Raw genomic sequence first — 17,138 nt, 5'->3', positions numbered from 1 at the left:
TAGAAGAAAAATTGAAGAATTGTTCACACAGCCGCCGACAGCCTTCGCGCAAAATTAAAAAGACAAAAAGCCCTCAAATATATCATAAAACTTTTATTTAAAGGGTTCGCGCCAATTAGAATCCTCGTTGACCTAAAATTCTCGAGCATCACGCATCCGAACACGCGCGCGCGTGAGCAGTTCAAACAGACAGTGGCTCACGAACCTCTCGCGTGCGCGCGAGGCTGAAGCTTTCCCGCGCGTGCGTCCTCGGTTTCTCTAGAAATTTCTTCTGCGCGCGCGCGAGGCTGAAGCTCGCCCGCGCGTGCCTTGGCTTTGACATCTCTAGATTGTTACACTGCGCACGCCTAAGGAGGAGACCTCGCGCGCGCGCGTCTTGTCCACACAGTTTCTACTTAAAACCTCCAATTTTCTACAAAATTCAACCAAGAGAGTATAATACATGCACATAAAAAAAAATACTAACAAAACTCACGAAAATAAAATAAATGCATGAGAAATAAATATAAATTGACACAAAATAATGCATACTCAACACACTTATCAACACCCTCATACTTAAACATTGCTTGCCCTCGAGCAAGACATGCAAAAACATAATGCAATGACACAAGTATGAATAAGTCATGTTCAACATAGCCTCAGACGAGTTCTAATTCAATTTCCCAAACCAAAACAACTTTCGATCGTCCACAATACACTGTCAGTTGAACGCAAACGTGTGTGTGTGCCATGTTATTCCAGTTTCGTGCGACATAAAAAGAATCCATCCTAAGAATGTTTAGCGACCCATTGACATTTCAATGCAAGTATCACAATCTAGTACTCTGTCATCTCAACAATCCCAAACACAAAAAAAATGCACTTTCTTGAGATTTACACATACCTCTTGATTATGAAATTAATTTTTCAACGCCCCAATAATTACCCGCAGACTTAGCTATGGAACAATGTTTAGGATTTCAATCATTGTCCAAGCCCGGATGGAGATACAATCCAATTTAACCCGCAAACTTAGCTATGGAACAATGATTAGGATTTCAATCATTATCCAAGCCCGAATGGAATTAACTTAAATTTTTGTTCCATAAAAAAATAGGTACGCCTCAAAATCATGCATGCAATGTTCAACAACTATCAAGACTCCAAAACACTATCATGATCAACAAGCATCTTATTGTCGTGCAATGGTCAAACAAACACGAACTTCATCAATTACTTCGCTAATACACCGGTCTAACATGCATGCTTAATATTATTCATGAGGCAACCAACAGCTTTTCATGTTCAATCAAAAGCAAAAAAGTTTCCAAAAAATAATTTTTCTTTTCAACTCATTCATCATTGGCTAACATGCTTCATTCGACTCGCATCGACATCACAAACAACAACAAAATGATATGCATGATTACGAACATTACGAACAAAAACTAAACCAAATTAATGCAAACAGAATGAACACAACACCCAATAACTAAACACTAAACACCCCCCCATACTTATCTAAAGCATTGCCCTCAATTATTCAGAAGACAAGAACGACAACAGAAACACATGCAAATTCAACAACAAAAATTGAAACAAAAAGACTCCCCTGGTGAATATTCTTCATCTTCTTCTGGAATGGAGGGATCCTGCGGTGCAACCGGAGTAAACTGGGCTGGCATGTCAGACTGGAACGGGAATGGAGGTGGATAATGAGGTGCCGCTCGAAAGCCAGATGTATCAAGTCCCACCTGCGTCGCCATGCTGCGCATCATGTCTTCCACATTCTGGATATGAGTGGAAGTGTCCTGAAAATAGTCCATGGCATAGTGGTTGAAAGCGGAGCTCTCAATGGCCATGTCCTGGGCAGTGCGGCGAGGAGGTGCTGGAGGCGGTGGATGAATGCTAGAGGAGCTCCCAACATGAGGCTGACCGCTATAAAACTCTAAATTGTTCTTCGCTTGCTTGGAAGTGGCAAGCTTCTCATCCACGGTCTTGAAAGGCGGGAGCCATTCCTCATCTGGAATCGGCACACCCGCCTGAAGACAAAGGGCGGTGATGGTGTGAGGAAAGTAGAGGCCCACCATCGGAGTTCGCATCGAATAAATAATGGAATCGTGGACAAGAGTGCCCACATTAATCGACCACCGCTTTGTGATGGCATACACAAGAATAGCCCAATCAGCCTGCACGTCAACTGTGTGTAGCACTGGTAAAAGTCGCTGGGCTATGAAAGCATGCCAAAAAGCCGGCTCAAGCTTCAGAAACCGCTCCGGAAAATGAGTGAACTGGAGAGGGTCGTGCCACTGTGCACCCACATAACACATCTCTCTCAAAATTAAATTATAGTCCGGATTTGCCTTAAAATTCCTAAACTGGCTATCATCAACAGCAGGAGTGTAAAACAACCTATTCAAGGTCTCAACATCAAATGACACAAGTTTTCCTCGGACAAAAGCCTTAGAATCATCTCGGGGAGGGGCATTAGCATAAAATTCCCGAACCACCGAAACAATGGCGGGTTCGGGAACTTTGCAAAATACATTCCATTTTTGCTTATTAACCCCCAAAGTGACAAAATCATTACATTACAAAGATAAACCATGCTTAGCAATAGGATTGCGATTGAGTCTAGCGTGTTCGTACCTCTCTTGGGCTTCCCGAGAGACGACCCGATTGGAGAGTGCAGCAGAGGAAGATGAGCTAGCGATGGCAGGGTCGGACGAATAGAATCTTATGGCAGTCATGGTGGAGGGTGGCCGAAATCAAAGGCGGTCGGCGATGGTGAGCGGCGGCGGGCGGAGATGAGCGCGAAACAGGAGGATTCTGACAGAAATTGGCGGACCCAACTTGAATTGCGATGATAAACTCCACGAATCTGTAAAATATGGGGAATTGTGACAAGAATTTAGGGAGAATTTGGAGATGAGGGAATTGGGGATTTAGGGATTTGTGGGAGAGAAGAGAAAAAAGAAGAGAGGAATGGGGAGAAAAATTGAAGGAATCTCGTTTTTTCAGTCAGACTCTATCGCGCGCGAGGAGGAAACCTCGCGCGCGCGCGATCATCTCGATGCTCCTCTGGAGGAATTGTGCTGCGCGCACGCGAGGAGGACACCTCGCGCGTGCGCAGTGTAATAAAACAGCAGCTGGCTCCGGCTCTGCATAAGAAAAATAACTAAAATTAAATGAAACCAAAATAAAAATAAAACAAAGTATACTTTAAAAAATAAATACTGGGTTGCCTCCCAGCCAGCGCTAAATTTATAATCTATAGCCCGACTATTCTCCCTTTAGTGGAAACATTCATGGTGGCTTATCCCCCGACTTGGAAAAAGTCATATTAGTCTTGCACTTGTATGCTACATCACTATAGAACATTTGCAATGGACTAATTCGTGCGGAGATCTGAACTTTCTAACCTTCATCACCTATAGCATGAACCACATCCATAAATTTGACAGCAGAGCAAGATTTTAAATTTGGGCTATCATTATCCAACTTAAGCATATTAAACACCACATGCTCATTATTCAGTCTCAATATTAACTCTCCCTTCTCAACATCAACTAACGCCCTAATCATGGATAAAAATGGACGCCCTAAAATCAGAGGAACTTCACAATCTGCATTCATGTCAAGAATGACAAAATAAATAGGATAAATAAACTTATCGATCTTGACTAGAACATTCTCAACTATCCCCCTTGGGTATTTACTAGATCCATCAGCATATTTAAGAAATATTTGCCGGTTCAATGTTGCATATACCCAGTTTCTTAGCAAGTGCATGAGACATCAAATTTATACTCGATCCTAAGTCACACAAAACATTATTGACTAAGAATTTTCCAATATGACAAGGTATGGAGAAACTCCCTGGATCGTGAAATTTTTGTGAGAGTTCCTTCTGAAGCACAATCGAACACTTCTCATTCATTGTGACATTCGTCACATCATTCAACTTCTTTTTATTTTTCACAAGTCCTTTAGAAATTTGGCATAGTTCGGCATCTGAGCTAGTGCATCTGCAAAAGGTATGTTAATATGTAGTTTCTTGAAGATTTCAAGAAAATTTTTAAATTGATGATCAAATAATAACTGATTCACTCTATGAGGGAAAGGTAATGTAGAAATATCAACATCATTATTAACTTCAAATTTTGAAGTCTTACCTTTCTTACCTGTCATGGAGAATTTTTCAGTGCGCACATCCTCCTTGACTTCTGAAATTTTCGTCCCCTCCATATTTTTCTCTTCTACCATCTGCTCAGATTTTTTAGATTGTGCTCGAGTCACGACCATGATAGCATTAACGCCCTTGGGGTTTGTTTCGATGTTACTCTGTTAAGTTCCAGTCGGGCGGTTTGACAATTGGATTGCGATCTGCCCCATCTGGATTTCCAATTTCTGCAGCATAGCCTCCTGATTCTGTAGACGGGTCTCAGTGCCCGCTACATATTTCATCATGATTTCTTCAAAGGAGGGCTTCTTCTCGACCGGCTTTGATGTGTTGGCTGTAGGATATGCAGCTTTCCACGAGAAGTTTGGATGACTCTTCCAGCTAGGATTGTAAGTTTTCTGTAGGGATTGTATGGCTTTCTCCCTTGATTTCCCATGAAATTCGCTGCATCGACCTCAAATACTTGTTGTTCCTCGGGCTATTGAACTTGCACTTGATTGGCTTAAGCTGTCTGCATAACTGCCATCTGATGAGTAAGAGCATCGATTTTGGCATTCAGTGCTGTCAGTGCATCAACTTCTAGTACTCCAGCCTTTTTCTCCTTTTTAGAATATGGCCATCCAATGTTGCTTTCAGCCATATTTCCAATAATTTCTCATGCTTTTTCCGGTGTCTTCCTGAATAGGCTTCTGTTAGCAGCAGCATCCAACATGGATCGAACATATTGATCTGTCCCATTGTAGAAGGTCTGAGTCTGCTGGCTCTGAGTAAGATTATGTTGAGGACACATCCTCAACATCTTTTTGAATTGGGTCCAAGCCGCATGTAGAGATTCAGCTTCCTTCTGCCTGAATTAGATGATGTCAGAAAATAGTTTTGCCATCTTCGTGGGAAGAAAATATTTGTTCAAAAAAATCTGAACAAGTTGGTCCCATGTAGTGATTGAACCAGTAGGCAAATCATCAAGCCACTCAACAGCTTTGCCTTGAAGAGAGAATGGGAATAACCGCAGTCGCACTGCATTAGATGTTACCCCATTAACTTTGAACGTGTCGCAGATCGACAGAAAATGCTCCAGATGAGCGTAGGGATCTTCCACAGATGTACCCTCAAATCTTGCTTGAAGTTGGATAAGCTGAATAGTAGAGGGTTTCAGCTAAAAATTGTTCGCCTCAACAGCGGGGCGAACTATACTGGATTCATAACCTTCAAATGGCGGCCTAATAATATCCCAAACAGTACGGTTGTCCGCCATCTCTACTTCAGATTCAGATTTTGACTCTAATTCTAGATTGATAGATTTCTTGGCTTTTTGGATCCTGCTAAGCGTGCGTTCGATCTCCAAATCAAGTGGTAATAATTTCCTTGATCGAATGTTATGCATACACAACAGAAGGTACTTGAAAATCACCAAGAAATTATAGTCAAAACCCAAGAAAATAAATAAAGTCTAATCTCAAGCGAAATAAAAATTCTGATATCAAACAGTCCCCGCAACGGCGCCAAAAACTTGACCGGAAGAATCGGTGTGATTAAAAATCAACTGGCAAGTGTACCAGGTCAAGTTATAATATAGTGGACAAAGGTCCAGATTTCGAACCCATAGTGACTGTATAAATATTAATACCAAAATATATTTATTCCTACTTAATCTAGACTAATCAAAAAGAGGGATTTCAGATTTTAAACTAATAATTAAAATTGAAATTAAAATAAAATAAATTAAAACGCAGCAGAAATTTGGTTTAATTCAAATATGGAAAAAGTTCGATCAAGGACTCACGTAGGTACCAGACAATTCATGTAACAAGCAGTCAATCTAAGACATCGGACTTAATCTTAATTCACGGGAATTTTCCTAATTTGTTCAAAGGACTATTTCTAGAACAATCAAACCTATTCAAATTTGACGGATTAATATTTTGTAATTCTAATCAAATTTGAATGCATTATGAACTGTGAAAATTTAGTAAATACCTAAACCGCACATTGAAACCAAATTCTATTTCTAGTTGGTTTTACAACATGTTAAATATCGAAGTGATCAAAATCGAAACCTCCTTTGTCGAATTGGAATCAATTAACATGCAAGCAAATAACTGGCCAAGAAATTCACAAGACAAATATAAATTCGATAATCAATAAAATCAAATCAAGTCTGAAAATCTCAAATAAACAAACGAGTTTTCTACATAAATTGTCTGGCACAATCACGTGGCCTTGATCGAAGAAGAAACTACTACTCACTAATAAACATGATTAAACAAACCAAGTCTAAAAATCATAAAAATAGAAAATACTAGAGTAGAAGAAAAACTGAAGAATTGTTCACACAGGCGCCGACAACCTTCGCGCAAAATTAAAAAGACAAAAAGCCCTCAAAAATATCATAAAACTTATATTTAAAGGGTTCGCGCCAATTAGAATCCTCGTTGACCTAAAATTCTCAAACATCATGCATCCGAACACGCGCGCTTGTGCCAAGCATATCTCGTGCGCGCGCAGTTCGAATAGACAGTGGCTCACGAACCTCTCGCGCGCGCGCGAGGCTAAAGCTCGCCCGCGCACGCCTTGGCTTTGAAATCTCTAGATTGTTACACTACGCCCGCGCGAGGAGGAGACCTTGCGCGCGTGCACCTTGTCCACACAGTTCCTACTTAAAACCTCCAATTTCCTACAAAATTCAACCAAGAGAGTATAATACATGCACATAAAATAAAATACTAACAAAACTCACGAAAATAAAATAAATGCATGCGAAATAAATATAAATTGACACAAAATAATGCATACTCAACACACTTATCAGTCAAATAAGAAACATCTTTTCAGACTGATATACACCAGACAATATTTCTCTTTTCATGGAGTGAAGTTTGTTTGTCTTCAAAATATCTGTACTTGAGGTTTCTTTAATGTACATTCATTATGTCTTCATAATAATTGCAATTAATGGCCTTTTGAGCTTTGTCAGATGCCTCTTTAAATGATTTGTCCTTTCGCATTTAAGTTGCTTTATCAAGGATCCGTTACTAAGCATTTGTGTCTTTATGAAGTTTGTAGATATCCTTGAGACTTGTATTCGGCCGGTTGCCATTCATTCTGATAACATATATCTATGATCGGTTAAAGTCTGAGGACCAGCTGATATCTGTAAGTCGGCGGACATTATGGAGTCGGCTGATATCTGAGAATGAGTTGATATCAAAGAGTTCGGCTGATATCTGTAAGCCAGTTGATATCTTTCAGTCGGTTGACATGTTTAGATCGGTTGACATCTTTTGGTAGTCGTTTTTTCCTGTTTTTACATGTAAATAGCAACCATAATATAACAATGATATATTGTTTTGTTATCATCAAAATTCAGTATTCAACAGTCTTCCAGCAAGCCAAACTACTCCAGCAAGCCAAACTGAATTATCAAAGACTGGACACTCTCAAGACAGAACCATTGGAGATTGCATAACAAAAACTAAACTCGGTCTACTTCTATTTGGATAGAATTTTTCGTACATAACTGACGCCGCAAATCCACCAAGTGCAACAGTGTACCTTCATGTCAGAGGGAGTATTGAATAGCAGATAAGAAAAGTTAACGGCCACAATTTGAATTTAAAGAGCCGTTACAATCCTCTTATAAATAGATATCAAAGACAGCTTGAAGAAGCAGACGGATCTAATAAGAACTCACAAAACACATTCAAGTTATCAAGATGTAAACTAATCATTATCAGTTTACTAACAGACACTCAGAAAGAAGATTTCAAGCTTACATAAAATATTATATTAAGAGCCGAAGAACATCAAGGATATATTGTGCAAAGTGTTGAGTTGTAATACAAGTGTTGTATTTACCATTTGAGGTGCTGCAAACCTAATTGTAACAAGAATCAGTCGAGAGTTGAATTCTTGAGTTTAGGAGTTTTGAGATAGGCAGTTGAGTGTAAGTCCTAGTCTTGGATTGAGCTATTGCAAAGAGCTGTAATAGTCAAATTCTTTTAGAGTGAATCCTTCTTAGGTGTAAGAAGGGGTGACGTAGGAGATTGAGCTACGAACATACATAAACAAACACTTGTGTATTTCACTTTCCAGTTTCACTCATATATCAGTTGAGCACATTTACTCACTCAAAGAATCAGCCTAGATATTTGACATTATTCCACACATAATTATTGATTTCCAATTAATATCGATATACGAGAAGAAAGCAGTTCAGTAGACCAATGTCAACTGAACTCAATCAAATATTTCGAGAGTCAACAGCTACAGTAGAATCAGTTGAGGAAGACCTCCAAAACTGATCCTAACATGGACAAAATACATGTGTACGTTAACGAATAATTATTAACATCAATCTTCTATTTTATTCAAAAAAACTCATATTTAATTACAATTTTAATAGTTAAAAATTCACGTTATATATTTATAATAAAAAAAGAAATATTTAAATACATTTAATGAATATATCTACTACATACTAATTTATTAGTTTTCGGTTTTTCTAAAATATATAAGTCATTAAAGTATTTGTAGTTTGGTACATCAGAAATGTGATGATTGTGCAAAAAATCAAATTCAAAATGTAGTGACCCGTATCCATAATTAATAATTAAGAAGTAATTAATCATATGATCATGTTTTGATTTGCTAACATATGCTTAAGGAAGTTTATGTTGGATTAACGGACTTCAAAAATGGATTCAGAATGATCAGAAATGGTCTGGAGGGTGACCCAGAACGGAAGCAACGTTCTTGAACGGAAGCAACGTTCTGGCATTTGATGTCATCCGTGACGTCAAATATATTACGTCATTGCTTACGCACTTGATGTGACATCGGAAGCAACGATGGGGATCGGAAGCAATGTTCGTCAGGCAGGACGGACGCAACGAACCCGAACGGACGCAACGATTCGTGTCTATAAATATGAGGGCCGAGAGTTCATTTGAGGTGCACCAATTCCTCTCTTCTCTTTCTATTCTTAGGCCTTCTAACTCAGATCTAGGGAGATCTAGGCATCCTACGGGAAATCCGGAAGTGACGATCTAGGCATCGTAGCGGAGCTGTGGTCTAGTTTTGAGGCTATCGACGGCAAAGGGCTAACGACGGATGCAGGTATAACTTTGGCATCTTAAAAATATTTAGGAGTATGCATTAGCTTATTTAAGGTTATTAGAGCTTAATAAATGATGCATGGGTATTTGCATTGTAGTAGCAGTAGACTGGACTAGTAGGCTTGGAGTCTAGACCAGCGGAGCTAGGTTTGACCAACAGTATTAGAGGTACGTAAGTACTGACCGAGATAGCCGGCATGATATATATGCTTATATGTTGCATGATTATGTGTTATGTGTTTTACCATGTTTTACGGCTTTAACACATGCATATTTTTACGGTACTGCATCTGGTATGATGTGAGTCATGACAAGCTTTCATCGGTGATGAGTTACTCCTTATGGATTCTTGTCTGGGGACGCTCAGCCCCTAGTTTTGCTATCACTAGGAGTGACCACGACGGTGGAGTAGACGATATAGTGGATTGAGGAATACACGAGTACCCCGCAGAGTACCTCTCTTAGCATTGTACTGTGTGTTCATGGCACCCTGAGTAGAATGTTTTACCCAGTTATTTTAAATCATTTTTTTGCTGCATATTAGTTTATATATCATTGCTTCGTATTGAGCGTTGTCGCTCACGCCCCTGTGTTTGGTTTTTGTGGTATACCTTGTGGCGGGGCAGGTTTGAGGCTGGACGGTCCAGGAGGCTCTCAGCAGGAGTGAGGTCCAGAGAGTGTGGAGTTTTAGAGGGTAGGGATTTGTTTATCCTGAACCTTTGATTTGATTGTATAATGGTATTTTTACCATTGTGTTATCGTCGGTTTTATTCTGCCGATTGGATTTGCTGTATTTTTAATTATCCGCTCCTTACGCTTTGAGTTTTATGCATGTGCTTAATTATAACTCTGATTGGATAGTGGATACGGGTTGGGTCACTACACTTTTTGGTATCAGAGCGCATTGCACTGAGAATTTCGTAAAGCGGATTAAGGTATTATCTGTTATTGTGTAACAGATGGCAGATTACGATAAGAGCCACGATAGCGGAGGCGGCGGTCATTGGGGCGATTCGGATTATCGTAGACGTTGTCGAGGTCAGCATGAGGGGCGCAGAAGAGTGAGCATGCGCAGATTCAAGGAGGTTAGTCCGAAGCCATTGACAGGAGTTGAGACACCTGAGGAGGCTGAGGATTGTCTTGAGAGGTTGGAGCATTGTTGTCAGGAGTTCCGTTGCTCAGATGAGGATAAGATGGAGATTCTTGCCTTCATGCTTGAGGGTCGAGCGAGGAAGTGGTGGAGATTTACTTCCGCACCATTCATAGTAGCGAGGGGAGCAGCTATGTGGGACGAGTTCCGTACTACTTATCAGAGGTTGTATTTTCCTCCAGCTTTGCGTCAGGCGAAAGCCAGTGAGTTGCTGAGTTTGCGACAGGGTACGATGACGATCGAGGAGTACCAGCAGAAGTTCTTTGATCTGCTATCTTATTGTCCTCACATTGCTGATAGTTCTATGGCGAAGTACGACCATTTTCTTCAGGGTCTGAATCCGGAGATTCATCGGATGGTTGCTGTGGGCGGTGATGGGACTTATGAGGACTTGGTGGACCATTGTCTCCAGGCCGAGGACAGTATTTGGAGGAATAGGGGACTCTTCAATTCTTCTTCCAAGTCAGCAAGTGCCAGTACTCTGGGTCCGAAGGGACAGTCTTTCAAGAAGCCAGGAGGTACTTCTTCTTCTTGATCTGGATCTGGTGGAGTGCATAACTTTGGTGGACAGAGATCGAACTGATGTTGTCAGTGTAAGCGCAAGCATCCTGCAGGCCCATGTCCTTGTTTGAGTGGAGCATGTTTCCAATGTGGTCAGGAGGGTCATATGAAGAGGGATTGTCCGTTACTAATGGGAGCAGCGAGTGGTTATGGAGGTTCTCAGGCATCTGTTCAGCCACCTCAGTACCAGCAGCAGTATCAGCCGCAACCTTCTTATCAGCAGCGTCAGCAGCCGCAGCAGTCTCAGTGACAGCCTACTCGGGGTCATTCTTCTTTGCGGCCACGTGCCCAGGTTCAGGTCTTTGCACTTAACCAGGAACAGGCAGAGGCTGATAGTGATCGGATGATCGCAGGTATCTGTAGTTTATGTGGTTTTCCTGCTTATGTTTTGATTGATACCGGTGCATTGCATTCTTTCGTATCAGCAAGTTTTTCTAAGAAGTATAAGTTGCCATTTATTCCTTTAGACGTCTTGCTAGTAGTTTCTACTCCTATGGGTAGCGAGGTTTTAGCCAAGCGTCTAGTTGTGGGTTGTGTTTTGGATTTCGAAGGGCATCAGCTTAGTGCTAACCCGATGATTCTAGCCATGGAGGATTTCAATTGTATCATTGGGATAGATCTCATGACTACCTACCGAGCGATAGTGGATTGCTATCAGAGATTTTTTCAGTTCCGTCCAGAGGATTGCGAGTCTTGGTATTTTTATGGTGAGGGAGCGTGATCTCCAATGCCATTAGTTTTTGCACTGAAGGCTCGGCGTGCTTTAGAGTCTGGAGGGGAAGGCTACCTTATCTACATCATTGACGCATCCTTAGGAGAGCCAGATATCCAGGAGATACTAGTGGTTCGAGATTTTCTAGATGTGTTTCGGGAAGAGATTCCAAGTTTACCACCAGTACGGGAGATCGAGTTTGGCATCGAGTTACTGACAGGGACTGCACCGATTTTCAGAGCTCCTTACCGTTTGGCACCATCAGAGATGAAAGAGCTGCAGAAGCAATTGAAAGATCTTCTTGATAAGGGATATATTCGACCTAGTGTTTCGCCATGGGGAGCCCCAGTGCTGTTTGTCAAGAAGAATGATGGTTCGATGCGGTTGTGTATCGATTACCGCCAATTGAATCAAGCGAATGTAAAGAATAAGTATCCTTTTCCGCGGATAGATGATCTCTTTGATCAGTTACAGGGTACTTATGTCTATTCGAAGATTGATCTTCGGTCTGGGTATCATCAGCTGCGAGTTCGACAAGAGGATGTTCCTAAGACAGCATTTCGTACACGGTATGGGCACTATGAGTTTCTAGTGATGCCGTTTGGTCTGACGAATGCTCCAGCTGTTTTTATGGATCTGATGAAAAGGGTATTCCGTGAATTTCTGGATAAGTTTGTGGTAGTGTTGATCGATGACATCTTGGTTTATTCTCGTAGCATGGATGAGCATGCCTATCATCTCTTTACTGTGATGCAGGTCTTCAGGGAGAGACAGCTGTACGCGAATTTGAGCAAATGTGACTTTTGGATTGACCGTGTTGTATTCCTTGGTCATGTCATTTCTCAGGAGGGCGTATCTGTTGACCCCAGCAAGACAGAGGCAATTCTGAATTGGTCACGTCCTACTACAGCTTCTGAGATTCGTAGTTTCCTTGGTTTGGCAGGGTACTACCGGCGTTTTGTGGAAAACTTCTCACAGATAGATAGGCCTTTGACTCAGTTGAGGAAGAAAGATGCTTCTTTCGTGTGGTCAGATGCTTGTGAAGATAGTTTTTATGAGTTGAGACGTTGTTTGACTACAGCACCAGTTCTTGCTTTGCCGTCTGGATCATGTGGTTTTGTGGTCTTCACCGATGCTTCTCTCCAGGGTATGGGGTGCGTGTTGACTCAGAATGGCCACGTATCGCGTATGCTTCCAGACAGTTGAAAACTCAAGAGGAAAACTATCCCGTACATGACCTAGAGCTAGCATCCATTGTCTTTGCTCTGAAGATATGGCGTCACTATTTGTACGGAGAGCGATTTGAGATCTTCACCTATCATAAGAGTTTGAAGTATCTGTTCACTCAGGCTGAGTTGAACATGCAGCAGCATCGTTGGATGGATCTGTTGAAGGATTATGATTGCGAGATCAAGTATCATCCAGGTTCTTCAAACCCCGCTACTGATGCGCTTAGTCGCAAGGTCTATGTGAGTTCCCTTCGTACCAGTTCGGTTTCACAGTGGAGGAGTGTTGTTCTTTGGGATTCACGTTCCGTCATAAGAAAGAACAGCAAGGGATTCATGTTTCTTCTGTGCTTGCAGAGCCAGCATTGCATCGACGAATCCGAGAAGCTCAGAATTCTGATCTGAAGACTCAGAAGTTGGCCCGTTTGGCTGAGGGTTATAATACTTCTGGTTTTCATCTGCAAGAAGACGGTCTGTTGTGTCTTTCTGGTCAAGTTGTGGTATCCGAGGATTCTACTTTGAGGGATGAGATCTTATCGCAAGCTCACCGCAGTCGATTCTCTGTACATCCAGGCAGCATGAAGATGTATAAGGATCTTCGCACACCATTTTGGTGGAAAGGGATGAAGCGCAGCGTTTATCAGTTTGTATCGCGATGCCTTGTGTGTCAGCAGGTCAAGGCAGAGTTTAGACGACCCGGAGGGTTAATTCATAGCTTAGAGATTCCTGAGTGGAAGTGGAAGCATGTGACGATGGATTTTTTCACCCACTTGCCTATGTCTTCCAGGAATTGTGACGCTATTTGGGTTGTTGTGAATTGATTATCTAAGTTAGCGCATTTTCTTCCCTATAACCACGACTATACCTTTGATAGGATGGCACAATTGTATGTTCGGGAGATCGTTCGATTGCATGGCATTTCGTTAAGCATTGTCAGTGATAGAGATCCGAGATTCACCTCGAGATTTTGGGGTAGTTTCCAGCGAGCCCTTGGTACTACTTTGAGCCTGAGTACGGCTTATCATCCCGAGACAGACGGACAGTCCGAGCGTACTATTCGCACTTTAGAGGATATGCTTCGCGCGGCAGTGATGGATTTTGGTCCAGCATGGCATGATCATTTGCCATTGGTGGAGTTCGCTTACAACAATAGTTTCATCGCAACATTGGCATGGCACCATTTGAGGCTCTTTATGGACGTCGTTGTCGTACACCTTTATTTTGGGACGAGGTTGGCGAACGTCAGGTTGAGGGTCCTCAAATGATTCAGCAGATGACTGATGCAGTGGAGTTGATCCGACGAAGGATTAAGGCGGCCCAAGATCGTCAGGCTAGTTACGCGAACGCTCATCGGAGGCCGTTACACTTCGAGGTGGGAGAGCATGTATTCTTGCGTGTGTCACCTTTCCGTAAGGTGATGAGGTTCGGTCGCAAGGGTAAGCTGACACCGAGATTTATTGGTCCTTTTGAGATTCTCGAGAAGGTTGGGGACGTGGCTTATCGTCTAGCTTTGCCACCAGATCTTTCAAGGATCCATGATGTGTTCCACGTGTCCTTGTTGAGACAGTATGTGGCGGATGAGTCACATATTTTGCATTCGACCGAGGTACAGTTAGATCAGGATCTGTCGTATGTGGAGAAGCCCCTGCGGATTCTAGACAGGAAAGACAAGGTACTTCATAACAAGCGCATACCATTGGTGATGGTACAGTGGCAGCATAGAGGTACGGAGGAAGCTACTTGAGAGTTAGAGAGCCGAATGCGAGCCGAGCACCCTGAGTTATTTTGAGATTTTGTATTTCATTGTATCAAGTTTGTATTCGTTCAGTTGTAATAAAGATCATTTGGTTGACTATTCATGTTTTCCTCTAGACTTAAATTTCGAGGACGAAATTTCTTAAGTGGGGGAGAATGTAGTGACCCGTATCCATAATTAAAAATTAAGGAGTAATTAATCATATGATCATGTTTTGATTTGCTAATATATGCTTAAGAAAGTTTCTGTTGGATTAACGAACTTCAAAAATGGATTCAGAATGATCAGAAATGGTCCAGAGGGTGACCCAGAACGAAAGCAACGTTCTTGAACGGAAGCAACGTTCTGGCAGTTGATGTCATCCGTGACGTCAGATATATTACGTCATTGCTTACGCACTTAATGAGACATCGGAAGCAACAATGGGGATCGGAAGCAACGTTCGTCAGGCAGAACGGACGCAACGAGCCTGAACGGACGCAACGATCCGTGTCTATAAATATGATGGCCGAGAGTTCATTTGAGGTGCACCAATTCCTCTCTTCTCTCTCTATTCATAGGCCTTCTAACTCAGATCTAGGGAGATCTAGGTGTCCTACGGAAAATCCGGAAGTGACGCAGCGATCTAGGCGTCGTAGCGGAGCTGTGGTCTAGTTTTGAGGATATCGACAGCAAAGGGCTAACGACGGACGCAGGTATAACTTTGGCATCCTAAAAATATTTAGGAGTATGCATTAGCTTAGTTAAGGTTTTTAGAGCTTAATAAATGATGCATGGGTATTTGCATTGTAGTAGCAGTAGACTGGACTAGTAGGCTTGGAGTCTAGACCAGCGGAGCTAGGTTTAACCAACAGTGTTAGAGGTACGTAAGTACTGACCGAGATAGCCGGCATAATATATATGCTTATATGTTGCATGATTATTTGCTACGTGTTTTACCATGTCTTACGGCTTTAACACATGCATATTTTTACGGTAGACTGCATCTGGTATGATGTGAGTCATGACAAGCTTTCATCAGTGATGAGTTACTCCTTATGGATTCTTATCTGGAGACGCTCAGCCCTGGTTTTGCTATCACTAGGAGCGACCACGACGGTGGAGTAGACGCTATAGTGGATAGGGGAATACACGAGTACCCCACGGAGTAGCTCTCTTAGCATAGTACTGTGTGTTCATGGCGCCCTGAGTAGAATGTTTTACCCAGTGATTTTAAATCATTTGCTTGCGGCATATTAGTTTATATATCATTGCTTCGTATTGAGCGTTGTCGCTCACGCCCCTGTGTTTGGTTTTTGTGGTATACCTTATGGCGGGGCAGGTTTGAGGCTGGACGGTCCAGGAGGCTCTTTGCAGGAGTGAGGTCCAGAGAGTGTGGAGCTTTAGAGGGTAGGTATTTGTTTACCCTGAACCTTCAATTTGGTTGTATAATGGTATTTTTACCCTTGTGTTATCGTCGGTTGCATTCTGCCGATTGGATTTGCTGTATTTTTTATTATCCGCTCCTTACGCTTTGAGTTTTATGCATGCGCTTAATTATAACTCTGAATATTAGTCAAACGCTCACCTAGTACTCTTGGGGCTGACATTACGTTCAGTGTAATAAATAGAGACATATGAGACCAATGGACCGACTATAATACTATCCCTAATGATAAATTATATTTAAATTAATATGTTTTTAAAAAAAAAATATATATAGGTTCTGTCTCGTTAAGTTACACTCAATTGTTTTATTTTATGTTAATTATTTTACTCAGATACAACAATATAGCAGAAATGATTCTTTGATGAGAAAAACCTAGCTCCAATATTTAGTATAATAAATGTGAATGCATGCTTGCAACTTAACAACAATATTGCCCCGGCCGTCTCAAAATTTTAATTCATGTGTTAGAAGATTTTATTTTTTTATATAATTTTGTGAGAGGTTTACTAAAACCCCGAAACTTTAATCACAAATCAAAGACAGCAATCATGCTATCGATCGTGTGTTGTCTCTCACTTTTATATATTGGCATTTCTAATGCAAAAATTAAATTGCCAAGAGGATATTAATCAGATATTAAAAGAACGGTAAATTGCTCTAAAATTCCTAAATCAAAACTGAACTTTGTGTCAATTACCCGCGTCATAATAATTATGTTTCCACTACCTGACATGGAATACTAATTTGTTTCAACTCCCTATGTCATGCATATGTACCAAATTACCCCTCTCAATATTTGAAAACCCCTTAACCACCCTTTTACTATCCTTTTCGTCTTCTTTTCTTCATTGTTTTATTTTTCTCATTTTCAATTTGTTCCATGAATGTATTGACATGTTTAGTCACCCCTTTTTATTTTTTTCTCCACCATCATTAAGATCTGAAAATCTCTCCACTCTTCAGTATATAGCCTCGTGCACCATGATCGTCGATGGGGGTGGATAAAATATTTAATTTTTGGTATA

The 17,138-nt window shown here is 41.3% G+C and overlaps 1 protein-coding gene across 1 annotated transcript; it reads left to right on the top strand.

The window, feature by feature from the left end:
* The first annotated feature begins 12,419 nt into the window (after window positions 1-12,419).
* LOC140890163 (uncharacterized mitochondrial protein AtMg00860-like) lies at window positions 12,420-16,046 on the top strand. The gene is made up of 3 exons (XM_073297922.1): window positions 12,420-12,531; window positions 12,646-12,849; window positions 16,006-16,046. The coding sequence occupies exons 1-3, from the start codon at window positions 12,420-12,422 to the stop codon at window positions 16,044-16,046; spliced, it is 357 nt and encodes a 118-aa protein (XP_073154023.1).
* The last annotated feature ends 1,092 nt before the right edge of the window (window positions 16,047-17,138 follow it).

This window comes from Henckelia pumila, chromosome 3 (assembly GCF_033568475.1).
Source record: "Henckelia pumila isolate YLH828 chromosome 3, ASM3356847v2, whole genome shotgun sequence".
Classification (NCBI taxonomy): Eukaryota; Viridiplantae; Streptophyta; class Magnoliopsida; order Lamiales; family Gesneriaceae; genus Henckelia; species Henckelia pumila.
The sequence above is the reverse complement of the archived record's forward strand: the minus strand, read 5'-3'. Positions and strand labels throughout refer to the sequence as shown.

Coding starts and splice junctions, on each gene's coding strand:
- LOC140890163 (XM_073297922.1), top strand. CDS start 12,420: ATGGATGAGCATGCCTATCATCTCTTTACTGTGATGCAGGTCTTCAGG. Junction 12,532..12,645: donor TGACCGTGTTGTATTCCTTG/GTCATGTCATTT, acceptor TTGGTTTGGCAG/GGTACTACCGGCGTTTTGTG. Junction 12,850..16,005: donor CACCGATGCTTCTCTCCAGG/GTATGGGGTGCG, acceptor ATGGCGGGGCAG/GTTTGAGGCTGGACGGTCCA.